Below are 25,879 nucleotides of genomic sequence, written 5' to 3' on the forward strand. Positions count from 1 at the left end.
TTAACAGTTCTGACCCTGGTATATATAGAATCAATGATTAAGTAAAGAAATAGTGATCAGTGTTGGAGAGGATGCTTACAGAAAGGCAAGGTGAAGATTGAAATGATCAGTGGGGTCATGGATTAGAGTTGGAGACACCAAAATGAGCGATTGTTTATTGTAACATACAGATTAGTTAACTTAGTGTGCATATTAGATGTGCATACATATGGAAGTATTTATAGATATGTACATATGTATGAGTCTATGTGCATTCACATTTCTTGCTTTGTAAGCATGAAAAGGCCTAAAAGAAAAGCATTTCCTTGTGGCCAGGTGTACTAATGCTATTTTCCATTGAAAGGGTCCAAGACTTCTTGTAGATTGCTTAGACAGGGAGCCAGGAGACATTCAAGATTCTTTTAGAGTACAATGCAATTTAAAAAATAAGGTTTAATGCAAGCACGCACACACATACCAAAGAGAGGGAAAGAGAGGATAATGCAGTACAAGAAAGGGATAAAGGGATACGAAAGACTACTGAAGACTCCCCAAATCCATTGCTGCAACAATTTGAACTAAACCATCAAATAGTATGGCCCTTTAACACAACATTTTTAAAGGGGGAACAACTAAGATATACGGAGGAGAATAAGTAAAGCTTCCACGTGGAAAAATTACAAGTAACTTTAATACTCTGTCCTCAGCAAGGAGCGTATTTCCCAGTCCTCTTGTCTTGTCTCCCTCAGGAAGCTTCCCTCCTAATCGTAGCACAGATTTATAACCTTCTGCTGCCTGTTCACCTCTCTCCTGACCACCATTGATTGCTCTCCCTTTTAAATATTGCATGTGGGATTTCCAAAGTCAATTCATCCTAAAGAGCATGGTTTGAGAAAACAAAGAGGGGCTTGGAGAGATGGCTCAGAGGTTAAGAGCACTGGCTGGCCTTCCAAAGGTCCTGAGTCCAATTCCCAGCAACCACATGGTGGACCCTAACCATCTGTAATGAATCTGGCATGCAGCCATACGCGCAGGCAAAACACTATATGCATAATAAGTGAATCTTCAAAAAAAAAATAAAGAAAAGAAAGAGCGGAGCCTCACAGTGGAGAAGGCCTCAGGTTTTTAACTTACACACTTTTTTTCTTATCTTTCAATACCTGAGCAAGAGATATTTCAAAAGGCTTTTTATGTGTACTTCTAATATGTTGATTCTTCTTAATCATAAAACAAAACTAGGAGCTTTGTTTTATTAAAGATAAAGCATAATATAACAGTGTTTTAACTAGGGGCTAAGTGACCCATTCTGCATCATCTCACGGTATTATAATAACAGCCTAGACAGAAAGCCGCTAAAGAGAACTTTAAAAAAAATTATAAAAACAATGCTGAAGTGTAGCTCTTCACAGTTGATGGCGTCTGGCAAAGATGCAGGTGGGGATGGACTCAGTTTTCTTGAAGGGGCTAGCCATCAGGAGTTTGATCATGCTTCAGTAAGTACATGGGCAATACGAATTGAACTTGTTTCTTTCTTTCCTTTTTTTTTCAAGGGCAGGTCATGGGTCAGGGAACAGACAGGAGAGGACTGAGAAAGGAGTGTGATCAGGGTTCATGCTGTGAAATTTCCAAATAGCCAATAAAAATATTATGGAAAAAAATTTTCCAAAGAACACCATTGAGACCAAGTGATTCTGCCAAAGCCACCTCCCTGGTCTGTGACCAGGAGAGAGAAATGCTGTTTTCCACAAAGACAATCTATTAACCAGTATTCAAGAAGTAAAGCTTTCTATAATGCGGTTAAGAAATTTAATTAAATTCTCCTGCAGAAGAAACATAAATGTTAGGAAAATACAAGTATCCATTTGAATATCTATTTTATAAAGTAATAAAAGTCATCTATTTTTGTGAGAGATCCACCAGAAAAGACTGCTCAGACATGGGTTTAAGACAACAGAAAGTCTTTATTAGCCATTTAGCAACCACATTGGGTGTTTGGGATCCCAGTGTAGGCCCAAGCTTTTCTCAGGTTGATCTTTTAAGTGCACACACACACACACACACACACACACACACAAATTCGTGTTGACATATTTTGGTTAACAAAAACAGACAGCCAGAAGCAGAACTACAGAAGCCAAAAAGGCAAGGTTAGTACATTTGGAGACTTTCCCAGAACTATGGACTTTGATGAATTAGATCTTTGTTGTCACCTTGGCTGGCGGTGCTGTCTGTGTGCTGAGCTTTATGACCTAAATGGTACTTCCGTCATGGAGTCAGCTGTGTATAGGTTTGGGGCCTGTGAAACTATGAAGATTATGAAGATATTCTGCTCTTGGGCATGCAGATTTAAAAGCGACTCCACATTTATCAAAACCAACATCAAAATTAAATACAAAGCTTTTCAACTGAAAAAAAAAAAAACAAACCAAAATCTCACTTTTAAAATATGTTATTCTTGTTACCCTTCACGTACCCTTATACCAATAAAAGCAATTATCTTTTATCCTATAAATGCCTCAAAAATTAGCATCATAAAAGCTTATGTAGCTGGGTGTAGTGCTGCTTGCCTTTAAAAGCATCACTCTGGAGACAGAGGCAGATAGATCTCTGTGAGTTCAAGACCACATTCTTTGAAATACTAATTTCCAGACCAGCATGAGCTGCACCCTAAGACTCAATTTTTTTAAAATTATATCTATAAAATTCTGAGTTTTATTTATATAAAGAATATTTTTAAACCCCTTTAAACGCTTTGGAGTTTTCATACACCTCAGAGATCAATTGGGAATTCATTAACAAATGATGCCCTTAACGGCCCATGAATTTATTCGGAATGAATAAACCCGTTACGGATAAGAAGCCTGAAATAAGCAAAAATGTTTCAAAACTGAGATTCAATTATGAAATAATATCATCATCTACACATATAAACAGATAACAAAACTTTCAAGTAAAAGTCAGATTTATGGTGGACCCTTATAAATTAGATCCATCCCTTTACCAACTTAATCTCCAAATAAATTTAATGTGCTGAATTCCGTAGCCCAAGTGCTACTTGCAATTTATGATGAAAGGCGTTTATTCGTTCTTTCTGAACTGGCCAGTTTAAGATGCAACGAGATTTAAACATTCCTCTTCGCAAACAGAGAGCATGGTTTAGTTTATAATCTGGAATATCCTGAAGAAAAATCAATATGATTGAATCCAGGTTTTGCTCAATAGCTTGCTGAACCGCATGGTGAACCTTGAATCTAAGTGAAATATTAAAATGAATATTTATATTAACATATAGTTGTTAAAAAGTGAAAAGCTTAGCCATCTAAAATTATTTGTGGAATTTATTTTGTACTTTCACTAAAAATTAAAACTTACCCCCCCCCCCAATTTTGTTAAAATTTTTGTGAATCGTGAATGCAGTAATTTGAAAAGCTCATTTGGAAAAAAAATAACAAAACAAACAAGTAGTGACATAAACTTCTGCAAAATTCACCTACCTTCTGCATAGAGGGTCTTTTAGTAGGTGATGTGTTATAACAAAAATGATTTTTCTACTTCTTTTGATGCTACTGACAATTGCTTCAAGTCCAAGAACACCTGCTTCAAAATCCCTTTCTTCCAGGCAAAATTTGAGAGATTGGTCTTGTTCCTCCATTGGGGAGAAATGTTCCCAGACCCAGTCTCTGTCTTTATGGGCATGGATTATGTATGCTGTATATTCAAACTGCTCTGGCTGTGCATCTATTTCCTTGAAACCAAGAATTCGATGCACTGAAACATTCCAGTAAAAAGATATCCTCCAGCCCTCGAGGTGAACGAGCAGGGACGTAAGTATGAAAATCACCAGCACACTGGTATTAATTATGAAAAGGAGTTCAAAGGGGGCACTGTCTTTACAGGATGACGTATCAAAAAGCTTCACTGGGAAGCCGTGATATTGACGTGGAGTGTTGCAGAGGTAATGTGCCGACAGCTCGGAGATATTAGTGTGGGTCTGATTGATCCAGTTGACAAACCAGGCGATGCTTTCACACGTACAGTCAAATGGATTAAAGCTCATATCTAAAGTGCTCAGGTTTTGAAAAGCTCGCCCAAAAACATCCTTCTGAACGGACGTTATGAGGTTCTTCTGAAGGTTCAGTGACCTCAGAGAAGTCTGGTCATCAAAAATAGATGGTAGAAGTATGTTTAAATTATTCAGTCCTAGGTTGATGCTCTTTAGCTCAAATAAGTTCTTGAACACCTCGACTGGGATTTCATCTAAGCCGTTGGACTCTAAATTCAGGATGTGAAGGTGAGACAGACCTTTCAGGAAATTAATGGGACCACCAGGATTTGCATGTTTCCAGAGCCTTGCTAAGTTGTTGTGCTGAAAATCCAGAATTTCTAGCTTCTCAAGACCCTCCAACAAGTCCTCATTTATGTTGGCTATGTTGTTGTTGCTTAAGTCCAGAATTGTCAAGTTGTGAAGAGGGCAGAAAGGCGAAGGGGAGATGGCCACATTTTTGAGGGCCACTCTCCTGAGCATCAGTCTTTGAAGGCTGGGGACCAAAGCAAAGGAATTACTAGTGAGTTGGAGGTATTTGTTATAGGACAGGTAGATCTCAAATATATTTCTCAGACCTCTCCACTCCTGGCCCGTGAGTTCTTGCTCAATTTCATTAAGGCCAAGGTCAAGTATCCGGAGTTGGCCCAACCAAGAGAACGCACCACTCGCTATTTTTGAGATGTGATTTTTCGTTAAATTGAGCACGAGCAAAGGAGAATGAGCAAGTGACAAAAATGTTTCATTTGATAACGTTTGCAGATTTGTGAATGTTTTGGAAAGACTTAGGTACTTCAGACTCACCAATCCCGTGAACATATTGCTTTGTGTGCCTGGAATGTTATTATCATCCATGTTGAGATATTCCAAACATTTTAGCCACTGAAAGGAAAAATCATCAATCTTGGGGTGTGAAGCAAGTGAAATACTTTGCTTAGTAAATGCTCGCTTCAAACTGAGGTACCTCAGGTTGGAAAGTCCATAAAGAGAGCGAGGCAACAAACACTGTATGTTATTGTACTCCAGAGACAGGTACTTCAGGTGCGGGAGCCAAGAGAAGGAATCGTTACCAATGTCACGCAGACCGTTGTAGGAAAGGTCGAGCCAGGTGAGGTTCGTCTGCCTCAGTCCGGAGAAAGTGCTTTGGCTGGTTGCTAGCAGCTGGTTGTTAGCCAGAGAGAGATTCTGGATGCTTGTGTTTGACAGTTCCCAGCAAAGCTTCTCTGTGAGGTGGAGGTTTAGTTGGGCGTTGTTCAAAAGGAAGGCAATTAACTTTCGGATTGCGTGAAAACACCCTGGAGAAAACTGAAGGTTCAAAACAGACAACAAATAACAAACCAGATGTAACAGGCTCGGTAGGACTGACTTGATTCTCCGCTCAGTCCCCCTCTCCCCTTTTACCTTGTGACTTGGGCTGGGTAGCCCACTCTGTCCCTCCTAATCCCTTCTTCACCCAGTGGCTGTTAACACCCACCCACAGGGCCCCCCCCCCCACCTCTCAAGCATGGCTGTGACTCCTGACATTCTGCCTAAATCACACTGAATCCAGTTGCGTTTAGTAAACTCTGTGTGAAAAATAGAACCTGAGTGTGTTTTGGTGAGTGCTTTCGGTGGCCAGTGACAGGTATTTTCTCTTCTTCAGTTTTGTCTTTCTACACAGGTCTTATTTCATGGCGATGTTTTCAGCTTCCTTTCACTGACTTGGGCTCTGTTATCAGAAGTCTCAGCTGACCTGGGACTCCAGAGACGGCAGCAGCCAAACCTGAGCACTGGCACTCAGGGAGAGAGCAAAGGGGCTGGGATTTCTTATATGTCGCTTTAATAAGTTTGGGCTAAAGGGGAAGTGGACGAGCTAGGAATGTAAAAGGAGGTATTGCTTTAATGGTTTTTATTGTTTTGTTTTGGGTTTGGGGTTTTTTTTAAGACAGGGTTTCTCTGTGTAGCCTTGGCTTTCCTGGACTTGCTTTATAAAACAGGCTAGCCTGGAACTCAAAATGATTCACCTGCCTCTGCTTCCCACAGGGCTGGGATTACAGGTGTGTGCCATGGCATGGGGCTGCTTTATTGTATGCAAAGCAGGTAGCTATTAAACTGTGGTAAATTTGCCTTGTAGCATTGTTTGCAGCCTCGAAAGTTTTTTTCTTTTTAATTATTAATTGTGTGGGAGCTGTTCAATGCACAGCTATGGTAAGCGTAGTGTCGGGTGGCATATCAGGAAGGCCTCTCCCTCACGTGCCCTTCTTGGTCTCTATTTACTCCTGAGTAAAAAGAATAAGTTGATTAAGAAGATGATGTGCACAAAATATACAGACGGTCTTTCCACAGAGTTGGTAGAGTTAAGTTGTTCTGAGCTTAAGCTGTTGTTGGCTTTCTTGTAGTAAGTTGGAGAAGAGGTGTCAATATGTATACACAGAGTAGTCATGTTTGGTTTTGATGGTAGACTTCTAAGTGACTTTTATTAGCCCTCATTGTTTATGTATTTTATAAGATTATGGCAATACATGTTCTAAACAGAAAAAATGTATTTTAAAAATAAAGAAGAGTTACATACACAAATCATTTCATTATTATTTCAGGATAAATTTCTTCATAATCCTTTTTATCTTCAAAATAGCTTTTTTTCTTTTATTTATTTTTTTTTATTTTTTTATTTTTATTATTATTTGCATTTTATTAACTCTGTATCCCAGCTATATCCTGCTCCCTCATTCCCTCCCAATCCCACCCTCCCTCTCTCATCTCCTCTCTGCCCCTTTCCAAGTCCACTGATTGGGGAGGACCTCCTTCCCTTTCATCTGACCCTGTTTTATCAGGTATCTTCAGGACTGGCTGCAAAGTCCTCCTCTGTGACCTAGCAGGACTGCTCCTCCTTTGGGGTGTGGGGATGTCAAAGAGCCTGCCATTGAGTTCCTGTCAGAAATAGTCCCTGTTCCCCTTACTCTGGGAAACCAATTGGTTACTGAGCTACCACGGGCTACATCCGAGCAGAGGTTCTAGGTTATATCCATACATGGTCCTTGGTGGAGTGTCAGTCTTGGAAAAAACCCCTGTGCCCAGATATATTTGGTCCTTGTGGAACTCCTATCCTTTCCACGTCATACTAACTCCCCCTTCTTTGATATGATTCCCTGCACTCTGCCAAAGGTTTGGTTGAGTCTTAGTATCTGCTTTGACAAAATAGCTTTTTAAAACTTAGTTAAGAACTTCCCATATTCTCAAAGCTTATAAAATATCCTAGGTCAGTGGGTTTCAATCTGTGGCTCGCAACCTCTATCTCAAAAAAAAAAAAAAAGTATTTACATTATGATTCATAACAGTAGCAAAATTAGAGTTATTAAGTAGCAACTCAAGCAATTTTCGGGGTTGGGAGTCACCACAACGTGAGGAACTGTATTAAAGGGTCAAAGCATTAGGAAGGTTGAGAACAAACCGCCGGGACCTAGATGAAGAGTTCCAGGCAATTTCTTTCTAGTGAGGGAAGACAGTCAATCTTCCCCAGGGATGAGCTATTGGCTATCCAATACCATGTGGTCAGCCCTAAACATGTAAACACATGAGCAATACTCAATGAACTCATAAGTATCGTCAGCGTGCAGGCAATCTTGCTGGCCTGTCCTCAGGGACCTAGCAACTGCTTACATCATGCCCTGCTACCATGGCCAGGTGCCAGATGCTATAGGTGTGTGAGCCCTGATAAAAGTACCACTCACCACCCCAGCTCTCTCTCTGTTCCGTTCCCAGCATTCTCTCTCTCCCTTTCTGTCTTAGGATACCCCTTTCCCCACCTCTCTGCCCCTCTCTCTGTCCTCATGGCTTCCTCGCTGCCTTTGCTCTTTCTCAGGCCCTCTCCCAGTGAACCCCCTTTAAATCACATCTGTTCCATGACATAATTTCTCGGGGGAACACCTTGGCATGGGCCCTTGCCTCATTATATTTCATAACAGATATAATATGTACCCACAAAAATAGATAGCCATGTCTATAAATAGGTCAGCTGAAGGTCATGGGTCACAAAAAAAAGCAAGATACTGAGGAATATTCCATTACAGGAAATATTTTAATACTAAGAATCGCTTTATGCCAAATGCATTATTAAATTCTTTTGCCTCATAGTGTTAGTAGAGCGCAGACTTGGGAGTGCAGATGGCTTGAATAACTTACCTGGTCACATGACTCTTAAAAGACAAAGCCTACCTACAGAGAGGTGGTCAACCGGCAGTCTGCTTCCTGAGCTCTTAACTACCAGAGTGTTTCAATTCTTAGATCTCAGAAAGAAGAGCTTGATTCTCACAAATTAGGAAAACTAAAATCAGTGGGGCTTTGCTTTGTTTTGTTTTTCAAGGCACAGGGATTACAATTAGCCTCATCAGTGGCCTCGAGCAGCAGGTGTTGAAGGATTTCTTTCTTTCTTTTTTTAATTTACTCACTGATTTTATTTAATTTGCATTCTTTTTTTGCATCTGTTTTTGTTTTTATTAATTACAGTTTATTCACTTTGTAGCCGCCCTGTAGCTCCCTCCTTCCCCTTTCTCCACCCATGCCCCTCCCCCAGTCCACTGATAGGAGAGGTCTTTCTCCCCTTCCTGAAGGATTTCTTAAAGACTTAAAATTTTACTTTACTCGAAATCTTAAATTTCGACACAGTTAGTGGTTACACCTACTGAAGGAAGACTACTAAATAATTTTTGCCTTGACTTCTTACCTCTTGAAGTAAATTTGATGACAAGTCCAACTTTTGTAAAGAAGAATTGCCAAGAAAATCAAGTTCTTCCCGTCTTAGCGCGAGGATTTTATTATTCGATAAGAGGAGCTCTTGGAGATTTTCCAGTTGGACCTCAGTTCCCAACTTGGTAGATGATAAGCCATTGTGGGACAGATCTAATTTGATTAAGTTCTGAGAGTGAAAAATAGATACACACAAATTAGAGTCTTGACACCAGAAGCAGCTCCCTCCAAATGTGTGAATCTTTGAGGTGTCGCAATAAGATGCCTCACTTCTTTTCACCCACTCTTCCTCAGCGCTTGTACCAGGATGTCTGCTATGAAAAACTCTCTGCTTGATATGGCTGCATAATCAAGACGAGGAAAATGGCAGTTATCAACAGACATGTTACATGGACGGGGAAAATTTTGAGGAGGTTCATCCCTAAGACAAGGAACTACAGGCTACTGATGGCTGCTGGGAGAAGAAATTTAGCCCCTCCCAGGAATGAGTTCCCTTAAAGGGTTGACCAGTGCAGAGAGGTCAGCCTTGAAACTGTGTGCACACAAACAACAAAAACAGATTCAGAAGGTTGTACTTATATACATTTGTGCACACACACACACACATACAACATTAATCAAAGAAAAAGAGGCTATACATTGGGGCGGGACGTAGCAGGAATTTGAGGGAAGGTAGCTGGGAAGGGCTTGAGGGTAGAAATTTGGGGCTGGTGTGTGTGTGTGTGTGTGTGTGTGTGTGTGTGTGTGTGTGTTATAATTCAATTTCAATTAAAAAACATTTAAGCAAAACCTAAAAAATTCTCACCATTGTTTCAAGAATTTAGTTTCTTCATGAATCATCTTATTTCTTTCACCATAATAAAGGACTTAAGCTTGTTATTGATGATATAAGGACAACTGGTTATTTACTTATTTATAATCATTTATTTATGATATAAGGGATAACAGGGTGGCTTGGTAAACACAATATGATGCATGAACCTTGGAAACTAGTTACAGAAGAAAATATTCCTTAAAGAAAACTCGGTCCCTGCAGCTAAGGCTCAGGAAACATCTTCAAAGAGGGAGCAGGATGATTACAAAAGCCAGGGTACCAGCCTGCCTGTAAGCTTCAGATTTAGGCAAAAAGTAAGAGAGACCCTGATGTCTGTTAGGGAGAAGTCAAATGGAATTTCTATCAAAGAAAACAAGACTTTTGTTTATGCATTAAGAAGAAAAAAATGTGTTTTTCTAGTAATTTTTCTGATCAGATTTTGTGATCTTGGCATTGCAAGGTATTTCCTGCACACCATAGTTAAGAAGGCTCAGAGACTGGCCAATATATTATGTTACCTTTAGCAATGCTTCACAGCACATTTAAATCTGTACATTATGCCTTTGGTATCTGAGAAGGAATAAGTCTCCATATTTATTTCATTTGAAGCCAGAAAATAAAGAAAATAAATTGACTTTTCAAATGGTTTTGGTTTAAGTTAAGCACTTAAGATTTACTGGGACTACTAGCTAATAACACATGCTTTTCATGGATTTAAAATTTGAGCAAATGTTAAAAGAAAAAAAAAAGCAGAAACCATTAAAAAGGTAATGTTCTAAGATTTCTTAAACTCCAAAGAGTAGGTAATATTTTAGTCAAACAGTCTGCTCTACCACTCTATCAACTTGTTACTTTTATTGAAGTCAGAGTTTGGGCTCACTGTGTTTTTTACTGCTCAACATCCTAAATTTAGCACAACGATTTTATTTTTGGGGGATAATTTATGGGGTAGTCAGAAACATTTCTGCCCAGGATGTCTCTCTTTAATTCTCTTTCAAATGAAACAATTCAAGAAAGGAAGATTTCATAATGTTCAGATTAATTTAAGACTGTCATTCCAAAACAGATTCATGTCACAATACCCATGTTTGCACAGGTGGACTTCAGCAGTCCCAAAAAGGGTGGACCTGCCCTTATTCTCTTACCTTGATAGCTATGAAGACTTTGATGAGTGAGTAACCTGAAAACCTAACTTCAGTTGACTTCAGTAATATTTGCATTTCTTAGGACATAATGAACATCCTCCTCTTACCTTCTGGTTTTTGAAAGGGTTGCCTTTAATTTTGTGTATTGAGTTAGACATCAGATGGAGTTCTAACAGGTTTGTGCAGAAGACAAAAGTCTTATCAGAAATCTGAGATAGCTCATTGTGTTGCAGGTTCAAGACTTTCAACAAAAGGAGTATTTGGCACAGTTCTGGTTCCAGTTTTGAAATGGAGTTAAATCCTGCATCCAAGATAGCAAGGTGGCGGTACCTTGTAAAGTTGGCAGGTGGTAACCCTCTTAGTTGATTGTGGGTAAGATTCAACACTGTTATGTTAGTGGGAAGGTCATCAGGTATGTGTGTTAGCTTCAAGTGGCTGCAGTCAGCTACTTCGTGTCTCACAGTGCATTGGTTTGTGGAAGATGCACAGAGAATCCATAGGGACAAAAGTCCCGCAACGGTGTATATTAGGTAAGATGAATGGTGTTTCATGATTCTGCCCTGTAAAAGAAAGATGAAAAGTAAGGCTATTACCATGCTTCCATATCCCTTGGTGTATTCTTTTAAAATGTATCACCCACTCTATACAAGATCTGTTAATAAATTTTACACCATACAATTACATAGCATTCAAGTAATGCACCAAGCAGAAATAATTCAAATAGCACTATGAAGCCAAGTGATCTACAGATATACGTCTTCATTCTTCACCACACCCTAAAGATAAGGAACCCAGTCAAGCCATTCCCTCACAACTCTGCTTGTTTTATTTTTATCTATTGTTCTATTTACTATTTTTAAAGCTATCTACAAGTCAGCCTACTCCAGAAAAAAAAAAATCTCCTCTTGAAAGTATTTCTTACAGACATAATAATTTCACATACTTCCGGAGTACAGTGATAGTTCAGCATTATGTGATTCATGAGCTCACCAGAGCAATTTCCATGTTTGCCAGTACAGATACTTATCAATTTCTTATGTTCAGAACATTCTAAATCCTTTACAGTAGCTATCTTGAAATATACTTCATCATTTTTAACCATAGTTATCTGAGTAGTTCTTTTTCAGCTGCACCCTTGTATTTGCTAGTCACCTTCCCTCTCCTCCACCTCCCTGTACTCTTTTGAACCTCTGCTAGCCACTGCTCTGTAATTGTAGAAGTTCATCTTTCACACAAGAACACGTGATTTTTGTTTTTCTTTGTCTAATGTATTTGACCTCCTTCGGGCTCACCCATGGAGTTACTGACCCGAGGCAATTTTGTCCTATACTCTTCTCTCATTTTCTTTGCTGTTTTTTTTTAATAGTTATGTTCAGCTTCATCTAATATAGTATTGCATTTATAATTTAAAAGACTGTACAAAAACCTATGTTTCTTGATCAACCAACTATGCGGAGTTTCTCAGTGCCTCACTTTGTAGCACAGTAGATGCGAGCTCTTCCCTTTGGTTGGTTTGACCAATCTCTTCACCCTTACTTTCCTATAACTGTTAGGACAGCATCAGATGACGTTGCTACAGTAGAAATGTTAGGGCTGGGGGCCTGAAAGCTTTATGGTAATTGGAAAAGCCCAATGTTAAGAAGTCTCATTCACAATTCTATGCTTATATCAGTCGGTATTCACTGAAGAATCAGTGGCACATGGTGAAGAGAGTAGACCTGCAGTACATGACCGACATTCTGAGCATGGGGCTTCTGTGTTGTAGCTCTTGGCAAGTTTTCACTTCTCAGATCTAACTGAAATCCTCCAAAGGTAACTGTGAAGATCAAAGGAAGTAAATTGAGGTGACCTATCGTACTCAGCCTTAAGCAATGTAACCATTATTCATCCACAGTAAGAAGACCAGGAGTTAAGAGTGTGTAGCTGTAACTATGTTCTGTCTTGTAATATTTCACTTTACAATGAAAAACCCAAACTTATCACGAGATACTCTCAGCTAACCACTAGATAAGATGACAGCAGTAAAAGCACTAAAGTAGAGCATTTGAAGAATAAGGAACTTCATGAAGACTCAAGAGGAGTCGAAAGCTTCTCTCTTTCATTCACGCTAGTTGGGCATGGCTTGCAGGTGGTTCCTGTCACAGATTGTGACAGCCTGCATTGTTCCTGGACAGCGACAAGATTATCTGCAGAGGCCAGTGTCCTTTCAAACTGTTCTGAATTTTACTTTAAAAACCAAAAGTTCTGGATTATGAGATGCCCTTGGGTAATTTTTCAGTAGTATTTGGCTTAAGAATGAAAATAAGGAGGAGCAGAGCCAAGATGGCGACTAGCACGCACAGTTTCTGAGCTGTGGAAGAGCTGAACGCCCGAGTTGGTAAGTGGAAGGACTGCTGAAGCCAGGGAAATGATGGAGAGGCTTTCTAAACGACAGGGAACATTGCACGAGGTGAGAACTTTGGTCTCCGGTCACAGGTGGACTTGTTTGGGGTAGGAGAGAAACAATCCCTTGATCTCCTGGCACTCCCCTTTCTCGGACCTCCCTCCTCCTCAGCACAGCCAGCTCAAAGCTCCTGCCTGGGGTCTCTAGCGGCGGAGGCGGAGCTCCTAGCCCCTTAGCGGCAACTCCCATCTGTACCAGTCTCAGAGTCCCAGACCCACGGCACCATCCTCCCAGGGTCCCAGGTCTGCTAGCCACCATATTAGCCCCACAGGGTCGCTCAGCCACTGACTGTACGGCCTGCCCGAACCCTCAGTGACAGATAATACAATATATACCCACCAAAGCCCAGCAGTCCCACCATACAAGCTAGGCACACCAGGCGCTGGGCCTCCCAGGCCTGGAGAGCACAGTGGAGGGTCCTCAGGACTTCCCAGAAGGCTTCTGGACCAGCATCCTAGTCTCCAGCTGCAGCTGGACTTCCTAACGTGGTGGCTGAGCTGACGGAGCACATCAGTCCTCCTGCATAAGACCAAGCAGGGCCAAATCAGAGAGCAGAGAGCCTGGATATGCTGATCCATGCCGATGTGACTTGCTTGAGAGTGAGTACGCCCTTGAGTGTCTACAGAGCCCCAGATAAAGGGTCCTTCTGAAATAGAAGCCAGGCATCGGACCCCTCTCACCCACATACCCACTGTGGGAAACAGAGGGTCACTTGGGACATTGAAGCCCCTGCTCTGCGGGTCCAACTGAGGAGTTTAGGCAGATAATGCTGGAAATTGCTCAGTGACCATCACCAGAACCTGCTAAATATACAGCACATGCACAAATAACCCTTTAGAAGCCTGCAAGGCAGAGCCCCTCCCACACACTCAAGGATTCAACATTCTCTATCACTCTGTCCCTCCAGGCACACTTCCATACATATTTCCACACACACGCGCGTGCGTGCGCACACACACACACACACACACACACGTGTGCGCAAGCCTGCATTTGCCCTTTTGCGCCAGCATACTTTCCTCCTACAGATAGAGCTAATGCACCAATGCACACGCTGAAGCCATGGGACCTCTCTCAGCTTCCTGAAGAACTCTCCAGATGCCAGAGAGAGACAGTACAAGTCTGAACTGCAGAATCCAGAAACAAACAGGGAAAGTTTCAGATAAGCCAATGGCCAGGGGTAGGCAAAAGAACATATCAAACATAAATCAGGACATCATGACTTCACCAGCAACCCCCAAAATTGATGGATACTCTAATTCATCAGAAGCACAGGAAAATGAATTTAAAGCTATGCTTACCCAATTATTTGAGGTTCAAAAAGAGGAAACAAACAATTCTCTTAGAGCAATAGCCATGCAAATTCAGACAGTTAAAGAGGAAATGAACAAATCTATCAAAGATTTGGACAATCAATTGGAGACAAAGAAAGAGGAAATGGACAAAATTCTTAAAGAAACACAGGCAAACATAGCTAAACAAATAGAGGCACAATTAGTGGCATATAGAGAGGAAATGAACAAAAAAAATAGAGACCATCATAGAGAGAGACAGGAATCCACATTCAAACAGATGAAGGAAATAGTGCAAGGCATGAAAACAGAATTAGACTCAATAAAGAAAAGACAAACTGAAAAAACCCTGGAGCTGGAGAACTTGGAGAAAAGATCAGGAACCACAAAGGTAAGCATCACCAATAGAATACAAGAGATGGAAGAGAGAATCTCTGGAGCTGAAGATATACTCACAGAAATTGATACTTCTCTCAAAGAAAAAGTAAAATCAGAAAGGTCCCAAACACAAAATATCCAAGAAATCAAGAATGCCATGAAAAGACGAAATCTAAGAATAACGGGAATCGATGAAAAAGAAGACTCCAGGCTCCAAGGTCCAGAAAATATTTTCAAGAAAATCATAGAAGAAAATTTTCCCAACTTAAAGAAAGAGATGTTTATAAATATACAAGACACCTACAGAACACCAAATAGACTAGACCAAAAAAGAAACACATCATGTCCCATCATAGTCAAAACACTAAATCTACAGAACAAAGAAAAGATATTAAAAGCAGCAAGGGAAAAAGGTCAAGTAACATATGAAGGCAAACCTATCAGAATTACACTGGACTTCTCATCAGAAACTATGAAAGCCAGAAGGGCCTGGGCAGGTGTCATGCAGACTCTAAGAAACCACAGATGCCAACCCAGACTACTATATCCTGCAAAGCTTTCAATCAACATAGATGGAGAAAACAAAACGTTCCATGACAAAACTAAATTTATGCAATATCTACACAGCAAACCAGCCCTACAGAAGATACTAGAAGGAAAACTCCAATCCAATGAAAACAACTTCACCCAAGAAAAAATAGCATACAGATAATATCCCAACAAAAATTTAAAAGAAAACAAGGAATGAAACACAGTATGACCACCGACTCCAATATAAAAGGAACTAACGTTCATTAGTCACTATTATCTATCAACATCAATGGACTCAACTCTCCAATAAAAAGACACAGACTAACAGAATGGGTGCGGAAACAGGATCCAACATTCTGCTGCATCCAAGAAACGAAACTCTGCAACAAAGATAAACACTACCTCAGAGTAAAGGGCTGGAAAATGTCTTTTAAGCAAACTGACCTAGAAAACATGCTGGGGTAGCTATCCTAATATCTAATAAAATAGACTTTCAACCAAAATTAATAAAAAAAAAGATGAGGAGGGACACTACATTCTCATCAAAGGAAAAATCCACCAAGAGGACATCACAATTCTGAACATCTATGCCCCAAATACAAGGGTGCCTACATTCATAAATGAAACATTATTAAAACTTAAATCATACATCAATCCCAACACCTTAATAGTGGGAGATTTCAACACCCCACTTTCACCAAGGGACAGATCATCTAGACAGAAGCCTAATAAGGAAATAAAGGCACTTACAGAGGTCCTAAATCAAATTGACCTAATAGATGTCTACAGAACTTTCCACCCAAACTCAAAAGATTATACCTTCTTTTCAGCACATCATGGAACCTTCTCCAAAATAGACCATATAGTTGGTCACAAAGCAAGCCTCAACAGATACAAGAAGATTGAAATAATCCACTGTATTCTATCTGACCACCATGGACTAAAGCTGGACCTCAACAAAACTGGAATGAGAAAAAAGCCTACAAGCACATGGAAACTGAACAACTTGCTGATCAATGACAGCTGGGTTAAGGAAGAAATAAAGAAAGAAATTAAAGACTTCCTAGAATTCAATGAAAATTAAGGTATACATACCCTAATTTGTGGGACACAATGAAAGCAATGCTCAGAGGAAAATTCATAGCACTAAATACCTTCAAGAAGAAATTTGTGACATCTTGTACAAGGAACTTAAAGGCCCAACTGAAAGCCCTAGAAAAATAAAAAAGAAGCAAATACACCCAAGAGGAGCAGATGGCTAGAAATAATGAAACTCAGGGCAGAAATCAATCAATTAGAAACAAGTAAAACTATTCAAAGAATCAATGAAACCAAGAGTTTATTCTTTGAGAAAAATCAACAAGATAGACAAACTCTTAGCCAAACTATCTAAAAGGCAGAGAGAAACTATGCAAATCAGCAAAATCAGAAATGAAAAGGGGGACATAACAACAGATAGTGAGGAAATCCAAACAATTATTAGGTCATACTACAAAAGCCTATATGCCACAAAATTCAAAAATCTAAAAGAAATGGACAATTTTCTTGATAGATTCCATCTGCCTAAATTAAGTCAAGATCAGGTAGAAAAATTGAATAGTCCTATATTCCCCAAGGAAATAGAAGCAGTCATCAACAGTCTCCCTTCCAAAAAGAAAAAGCCCTGGGCCAGATGGTTACAGCGCAGAATTCTACACGACCTTCAAAGAAGTGCTAACTTCAATTCTCTCCAAACTATTCCACAAAATAGAAACAAAAGGAACATTACCAAACTCATTCTATGAAGCCACAGTCACCTTGATACCTAAACCACACAAAGACCCAACAAAAAAAGAGAACTTCAGACCTATCTTTCTTATGAACATTGATGCAAAAAATACTCAATAAAATACTTGCAAACCAAATCCAAGAACACATCAAAGATATCATCCACCATGACCAAATAGGCTTCATCCCAGGCATGCAAGGGTGGTTCAACATATGGAAATCCATCAATGTAATCCACCTCATAAACAAACTGAAGGAGAAAAAAACACATGATCATCTCCTTAGATGCTGAAAAATCATTTGACAAAGTCCAACACCCATTCATATTTAAAGTCTTGGAGAGATCAGGGATATAAGGCACATACCTAAACATAGTAAAGGCAATATATAGCAAGCCTATAGCCAACATCAGACCCAATGGAGAGAAACTTAAATCAATCCCACTGAAATCAGGGACAAGACAAGGCTGCCCACTCTCTCCATATCTCTTCAACATAGTACTTGATGTCCTAGCTAAAGCAATAAGACAATTAAAGGAAATCAAGAGGATACAAATTGGAAAGGAAGAGATCAAAGTGTCACTATTCGCAGATGATATGATAGTATACATGAGCAACCCCAAAAATTCAACCAGAGAACTCCTTCAGCTGATAAACACCTTCAGCAAAGTGGCAGGATACAAAATTAACTCAAAAAAAAAAAAAAAAAAAAAAGGAAAAGAAAAAAAGAAGCCCTCCTGTATACCCAAGAAAAAAGGGGCAAGAAAGAAATCAGGGAAACAACACCCTTCACAATAGCCACTAATAACATAAAGTACCTTGGTGAGACTCTAACCAAGCATGTGAAAGATCTATTTGAAAAAAACTTCAAGTCTCTGAAGAAAGAAATTGAAGAAGACATCAGAAGATGGAAAGATCTCCCATGCTCATGGATCAGTAGGATTAACATAGTGAAAATGGCAATTCTGCCAAAAGCAATCTACAGATTCAGTGCAATTCCCATCAAAATACCAACTCAATTCTTTACAGACCTTGAAAGAAAGATTCTCAGTTTCATATGGAGAAACAAAAAACGCAGAATGTCCAAAACGATTCTGTACAACAACATATCATCTGGAGGTATCTCCATCCCCGATCTCAAGCTGTACTACAGAGCAATTGTAATAAAAACTGCATGGTATTGGCATAGAAACAAAAAGGAGAATCAATGGAACCGAATAGAAGACCTAGAAATAAACCCACACACCTATGAATACTTGATTTTTGACAAAGACACCAAAACCATTCAATGGAAAAAAGACAGCATCTTCAACAAATGGTGCTGGTCCAGCTGGATGTCTACATGCAGAAAAATAAAAATACTTCAATATTTATCACCCTGCACAAAACTAAAGTCCAAGTAGATTAAATACCTCAACATAAAACCAGACACACTAAACCTGTTAGAAAAAAAGTGGGGAAGAGTCTAGCACAGAAGACAACTTCCTGAACAGAGCACCAATAGCACAGGCTGTAAGAGCAACAATCAATAAATGAGACCTCATGAAACTTAAAAGCTTCTGTAAAGCAAAAGACACTGTCATCAGAACAAAACGAGAGCCTACAGACTGGGAAAGGATCTTCACCAACCCTATATCTGACAGAGGGCTGATATCCAGAATATATAAAAAGCTAAAGAAGTTAAAAAGTAATAAATCAAGTAATCCAATTTAAAAAAAGGGGCACGAAGATAAACAAGAGAATTCTCTGTAGAGGAATATAGAATGGCAGAGAAACACTTAAAGAGATGTTCAACATCCTTAGCCATCAGGGAGATGCAAATCAAAATGACCCTGAGATTTTACCTTACACCCATCAAAATGTCTAAAATCAAAAATTCAAATGACAACACATGCTGGAGAGGTTGTGGAGAAAGGGGAACCCTCCTCCATTGCTTCTGGGAATGTTAACTGGTACAACCACCTTGGAAGTCAATCTGGTGCTTTCTCAGACAATTAGGAATAGTGCTATCTCAAGACCCAGCTATACCACTCCTAGGCATATACCCAAAATTTGCTCAAGTACACAATAAGCACCTTTGTTCAACCATGTTTGTAGAAGCTTTATTTGTAATAGTCAGAACCTGGAAACAACCCAGATGTCTATCAACTAAGGAATGGATACAGAAATTGTGGTATTTTTACACAGTGGAATACTACTCAGCAATCAAAAAGGAGGAAATCATGAAATTTGAAATTTGCAGGCAAATGGTGGGATCTAGAAAAGATCATTCTGAGTGAGATATCCCAGAAGGAGAAAGACACACATGGTATATACTCACTTATATAGACCTATAAGATATGATAAACATAATGAAATCTATACACCTAAAGAAGATAAACAAGAAAGAAGACCCGGGGTAAGATGATCAATCCTCACTTAGAAAGACAAATGAGATGTGCATTGGACATAGAAGAAAACAAGTAACAGGACAGGAGCCTACTGCAAAGGGCCTCTGAAAGACTCTACCTAGCAGTGTATCAAAGCAGATACTAAGACTCACAACCAAACCTTTGGCAGAGTGGAGGGAATCATATGAAAGAAGAGGGAGTTAGTATGATATGGAGAGGATAGGAGCTCCACAAGGACCAAATATATCTGGGCACAGGGTCTTTTCTGAAACTGATATTCCACCAAGGACCATGTATGGATATAACCTAGAACCTCTGCTTGAATAAAGCCTGTGGTAGCTCAGTAACCAATTGTTTTCCCATAGTAAGGGGAACAGGGACTATTTCTGACAGGAACTCAATGACTGGCTCTTTGAACTCCCCACCCCCAAGGGAGAAGCTGTCCTGCTAGGCCAAAGAGGAGGACTTTACAGCCAGTCCTGAAGATACCTGATAAAACAGGGTCAGATGAAATGGGAGGAGGTCCTCCCCTATCAGTGGACTTGGAAAGGGGCAGGGAGGAGATGAGGGAGAGAAGGTGTGATTGTGAGGGAAGGAAGGAGCGGGATACAGCTGGGATACAAAGTTAATAAAATGTAACTGATAACAAAAATTTAAAAAAAACAAAAAAAATAAAAAAAGAATGAAAATAAGTAAGTTGAAGAGTCTGCCTGTACATTACTGACAACCTCTAAAGGTCTTTCAAAGTTTGATCTTTACTCTTATTGTATCTATCTATCTATCTATCTATCTATCTATCTATCTATCTATCTATCTATCTATCTATCTGTCTCTGTATCTATTTACCTACTTATTTTGGTTTGCTTTGCTTTGGTTTTTCGAGACAAGTTTTCTCTTTGTAGCCTGGTTGTCCTACAACTCACTATGTAGACCAAGCTAACTTCAAACTCACAGAGATCCATCTGCCTCTGCCTCCTGAGTGCTAGGATTTAAGGTACACGCCACCACCGCCCAGTTTACGTCTTCAATAATTTTGATACATGGATTATTTGAAACTGCTAAGAAAATGACGCTTTATATTATTTTTATTAGCATGTATTATTTAAACAAATAATGCGGTTCATTATTATTTCATCATATAGAAATATTAACCTCAAATTCACATCATGGGGTTATAGAGAAGGCTTAGCAACTAAAAGTACTTTCTACTCTTGCAAAGGATCAGGGTTCTATTCCCAGCACCCACATGGTGACTCATTGTAACTTCAGTTCTAGGGAATCTGCATTCTATTCAGGCCTCCATGTTATTAAGGCACATGCACAGTACACAGGCTCCCACACAGGGAAAAAAAATGCTTTAAAAATAAATTTAAAAAATATATTTCATACAAAATCATGAAAGCACCCTCCTCTTGCATACTCCATTCTCTTCCTTTATATAAAGTTTCGTTTTCTTAGCACTTTCTCTTTATACCTTTTAATGTCATCTCTTGAAATGTGATAATGCAAAATTTCACAAGAATTTTTCCAGTTATGTCTTTCCTGTGAGATGTCTCTATTGCTTGATTCTGCTTGCTTCAGTCCAAAATTGCATGCCTTCCTCAACTTTTATAACTTCTTGTTCTACGACAGTTTCCTTTCTTACACTTCCTAAATTCTCTCCTTTGGAATCACTTTCAAGCAGATATTGGTTGTTCCGTATAGTCCAGTCCCCATATCAAGTTTTGCAGTTTTATTTCTCTATCTCTCTATTTCATGTTCTTAGATATAAACTTAGCTTTGCACACCAGTCCTACCCTGATTAGTTTTTATTTTAACAATTATATTTTAAATGTATACAAAACAGTGTACAAATCACAAATTACAAGTTATTGAATTTTAATACATGGGTGTGTCAGTGGACTCGCTACTCAAATTAAGAAAAAAAAGGACTCCAATGCTTTAGGAAACCCCCCCCTCACACCACCCCAACAATTCTTCATTCTTCCTAATCACAAACACTGTTAATTCCTACAGTGTAGTAAGTTTTTATGTCATAAGTATTAACAAAATCTTGCATTACAGCAGCCCCTCATTAGCACAGTTTACATCAATTACTTGTGGCAGACATTATACAAAATATTATTACAGTTTATAGTGCAATGAGGAATGGAGGCATTTCGGGGGTGTCATAATTTTTACCAGATTATAATGTCAGAATTGGGTTTATTATTAATTATTGCTAGCCTCTTGCTATGCCTAATTTGTATCTTAAATTTAATCACAAGGCATGTATGTGCAGGTGAATTGGTATATGTAGGGTTGGACATTCCTGATGCTCTCAGGTGCTCTCTGTGGCCTTAGATGATATCCCCATGGCTAAGCCAGGTATCCTTTTGTGAGCTATCATTTTTTTTCTCCATATGAAGTTTGCAAGATTTATCCACATCTTATCATGTCTTAACATTGGTCATTTTTATTGATATAAAATGTTCCAGTGTATGAATATTCTATAGTCAACACATTCTCAAATTTTTGAATAAAAATTATTAAAAGGGGCCAAACATGGTAGCACATATCTTTAACCCCGGCAGCTCTTGGGAAGCAGAGGCAGTTGGATCTTTGTGAGCTTGAGGCCAGACTAGCCTACATGGCAATTTCCAGGCTAGCTAAAGCTACACAGTGAGTCCTTGTCTCAAAACAAAACAAGAAAAAAGAGAAGCAAAAAGTTATTCTTAAATACTCTAGACAATTCAAAGAATTTTGCAATGACTATGCTTGTGTTATGACATATGATCTGTTGGAACACCTCCATCATCAGCTCATGTCCTGCAAGCTCCAGTCTCCCCCCGAATAGATTACTTTCTCGTCTCTAGCTTCAGTATTTTTTATACAAAATTTGTTATCCATTATAAAACACGTAATAATAAAAGGCATGTTACATATATATTCTCTGACCTTTGGCAAATGCATGAAGCTGTGTAACTCAAATTCAAAGAATTCCTCTGTTCCCTGTAAACTGCCACTCTTATTCCCGGAAGCAAGCACTCTGCTGTCTCTACAGACTGTTCTTGGAAACACAAAGGATGAAATCTCATTCATTTCCATATATCTGTGGCTGTCTTTATTCAGTGCATTATTTTTAAAATTTACCTGTAATGTGTAGTTCATACAATAGCTTCCCCTTTCTCACAGAAGATATGGTTCATGACCCCCAGTGATCAAATGATATTTACTGTTTCTTTCTGTACAGATGAACCTATCATGAAGTTTGCATTACAAAACACTTTATAGAATAAGACACAGACACCCCACAAGTTTTTCTCCTAGTACTGTGAGGTTTTCTCATATCTGCTTACCAGATCGTGGGTGAATTTCTGCGAGGTAGTCTACTAATTGTTCAGGTAACATCTACACCTCTGGAAAGGCTGTAAATAAAAGTCAGAATTACTGAGGACCAATGCATTTATAAGCTGTGTACACGAATAACTGAAAGACAGTCCCAATCTGAAAACATACTTCATTGGAAGAGAGAGAAAAAAAATCCACAAAATGCTAACAAAGCAAGAAGGATGTGTAAAAATAAAACAAATCGTGGGGATAGAATATTAGGGAATTCAGAATGGTGACCACAGTCAGGCATGGTGGAGCACACCTTTAATCCCAGCACACAGGGAGACAAAGGCAGGAGGATCTCTGTGACTGCAAGGCCAGCCTTGTCGGCAAAGTGAGTCCAGGGCAGCGAAGGAAACCATGTCTTGAGGAAAAAAAAATCAGAATAGTGACCACATACACACACAGAAAAAAGAGAGAAAAGGGGGAAAGGCACAAATTCTGAACATTTCGTAAGGTGGTCATTATCATCATCAATTATTTCCAAAGAAAAGAGATCCTTTTTCATTTAAAAAAAAAACTTTTTTGCCAATAACATGAGTTAATATGTAATGCATAGATAATAGTAAAGGGAAGCTTTCAAAAACATTTAAGATAAAATGTGTTGAACTCCAAACTCCACAGTCAGCTGAACAACTAGGACAGAAGGAAAAAGTAATTTGACATATGCAAGGACACATTTCAATCAAACAAACAAAAATCCAGTTGATGTATAAAATGAGAATGAAGAAAACATTACTACCGACTGCTTCTTAAGGAAAGGCAGGGGAGGAGAGGGAGGGAGACGAGCTTGCGTTGGAGGAAGCATTTAGAAGGTAATAGAATTACATTTCTTCATTCAAGGGGGAGCCTGCATTGTATTATGACTAAGGCAAGGACTATGGAGAATACCTCCAGTTACCCAGGATTTATAATTTGGTTTATGAACATTGCAATATCGTTTTTTTAAGTTACTGCACAGGCACATAGATGCCGAGGCATGTCAACCCATAATCATATCATAACTTACTACAACCTCCATGTGTTGAAGGTTGACTGTTTTCCCCCAACTAGTCCACAGTTGCTCAGCCTTGGTTTCTGCCCTTACTGTGTAACTTTCTGAGCCTCCTCCTGAGCCTGCCCTCCTTTCTGACCATCCTTTTCAATTCTGTTAGAAAAAGCAAATCGGCAGTTCCTACAAACATCTGAGGATCCTTTCTTTCTCAAGAGCATTATAGAATGCCAGCTCTTCCTCTCTAGCCAGCTAAACAGGAAGGAGTTTTTAACCTTCTGAGATTTTGTTTCTTTAAGGCAAAGGTGCAATTATAGAAGGCATTTTAATTAATATTTGTTATGATCTTCTTACCTATTCTTGATCATTTTATACTATATACTACATAGACACACACATTTCGGTCGTGTCTCTGCCTCTTGCTCCCCACTCAGAGCCACCCTCACCCCTTTTTAAAGGCTTTTACAAAATCACTTAGGAAGACTTCTTTATCTGTCTTTCCAAGAACAGAGGTCTACAGAGGAAGGTTTTTTTTTGTTTTGTTTTGTTTTTGGTTTAGTTGAGGAATAAAATTAATGTCTTATCACAGAAGTCATATTTTGTTGCTAAATTTGCACTTGGAATTATGGTGCGTTTCGTTTCTCCCCTCATACCTGTATCATCTTCTACCCTCTTTTCTTGCAGGATTCAGTTTTACTCCCCAGGTGGGGGACAGCTGGATTAACATTAGAAGCCAAAGTCAATCTGAATCAATTCAGCCAGAGATCCTTCATCTCCTTAGTCTTCGGACTTTTTAAAATCAGACATTTCCTTCAAGCCTGAAAGTGAAACCTAAGTTGAGATTAAAAAAAAAAGAAAGAAAGAGGCGGGGGCGGGGGGTAGGAAAGGAGAAAGTCTATTTAGTGACATACAGGATATTTTCAGCAAAATCGTTAAATTGTTTTTAAGCCGTTACCTTTGGGATTTTCTTTTTCTTTTTAAGGACCTCCTGGAATTCATTGAAATGGTTACAAATTGTACTTCAGGGAGAAATGTAATGAGAGCTACCCGCAGCTGTCTGCCCGCAGAACTCTGGAAGTCAATAAGTTCCTGGCTTCGGAGCCAAGCCCTCTGTGGTGGGAGAGCTTCGCAAAACTGTCAGATTTCAAGAGTGCGTGGTCTAAGGCTTGGGACTGTGGATGAGAGTGAAGCGGGGAGCTGGGAGTTGCACAAAAACAGAAGGATCAAGGGTTGGGGGAAAACCAGGACGTGCCTTAACAAAGTGAAAGTCATTTGCTTACCTTGATTCATTTTCTTTGCAACCTTCTAAAGTGAGTAAAGTTCAACTTAATCTCTTGGTCAAAATGGGCATCCAGTTTTCCAGCAGGAAGAGTTGAGGACATCTCCCAGTCAGGAGGAGGTCTTGTCCCAAATGCAATAAGGAAACACCCAGAAACAATGAGGAAAAAAAAAGTGAGTAAAAGAGGGAGGGAGGGAGGAAGGGAGGGAGGGAGAGAGGGAGGGAAGAAGGGATGGAGGGAGGGAAGGGGGAAAGGAAGGACAGAGGGAGGGACAGAGGGAGGGAGGGAGTTGTAGCACTGGCTGTCACAAAGAGCCCTTCTTGCTCAAGCCAGCCCAGTTTTCCACAGAATCCACAAATTACAAATTAGGCATCATGCAGATTAGGGCAGAGAAGAGCCCAATAAACTCTTTCCTCCTTAATTAGCTTTGAGGACTCCAGTTAGTTAAAAAAAAAAAAATGTGACTGTGGGGGAATGATCTCACTTTTCTTTTCATTGCAGACACGCAATGACATAATACATAGTAAAAATATAACAAAGTATACAAGAGAGAGTACCTAACTGGATTTCCTTGTTTTGAAACCTTAAGTACCTGGTCTTTGGTGCTAAGGACTCACCACAACGATTTCTTTTGTCAACTAATAATAAAACAGTCCCCGGGGGTGAAGTGAAAGTGAAGAAGGTGAATGGACGATTAAACTGAAAGCAAGCAGTGTGTATTGTGCAAGTTG

General features: G+C 39.4%; 1 protein-coding gene across 4 annotated transcripts; it reads right to left on the minus strand.

Annotated features, from left to right (window-relative positions):
• Window positions 1–1,916: 1,916 nt before the first annotated feature.
• On the minus strand, window positions 1,917–25,297 carry Tlr3 (toll like receptor 3). 4 transcript variants are annotated; one of them, XM_055593651.1, is made up of 8 exons: window positions 25,149–25,297; window positions 24,522–24,686; window positions 22,844–22,912; window positions 13,488–13,667; window positions 10,813–11,265; window positions 8,724–8,915; window positions 3,474–5,326; window positions 1,917–3,230 (listed from the first exon to the last, which is right to left on the minus strand). In XM_055593651.1, exons 5-8 carry the CDS (start codon window positions 11,254–11,256, stop codon window positions 3,002–3,004), a joined length of 2,718 nt encoding a protein of 905 aa, XP_055449626.1. In that variant the 5' UTR covers window positions 11,257–11,265; window positions 13,488–13,667; window positions 22,844–22,912; window positions 24,522–24,686; window positions 25,149–25,297; the 3' UTR covers window positions 1,917–3,001. The 4 variants fall into 4 exon arrangements, with proteins under 4 accessions (XP_055449626.1, XP_055449625.1, XP_055449628.1 ...); XM_055593650.1 differs by lacking the exon at window positions 13,488–13,667 and having other exon boundaries at window positions 25,149–25,296; XM_055593653.1 differs by lacking the exons at window positions 13,488–13,667; window positions 25,149–25,297 and adding an exon at window positions 24,824–25,126.
• Window positions 25,298–25,879: the final 582 nt, after the last annotated feature.

Source organism: Psammomys obesus, unplaced genomic scaffold, assembly GCF_907164565.1.
Source record: "Psammomys obesus unplaced genomic scaffold, mPsaObe1.curated_primary_1811, whole genome shotgun sequence".
NCBI lineage: Eukaryota > Metazoa > Chordata > Mammalia > Rodentia > Muridae > Psammomys > Psammomys obesus.

Coding starts and splice junctions, on each gene's coding strand:
- Tlr3 (XM_055593651.1), bottom strand. CDS start 11,256: ATGAAACACCATTCATCTTACCTAATATACACCGTTGCGGGACTTTTG. Junction 8,916..10,812: donor ACCCTTTCAAAAACCAGAAG/GTAAGAGGAGGA, acceptor TTTCACTCTCAG/AACTTAATCAAATTAGATCT. Junction 3,231..3,473: donor AAAGACCCTCTATGCAGAAG/GTAGGTGAATTT, acceptor TATTTCACTTAG/ATTCAAGGTTCACCATGCGG.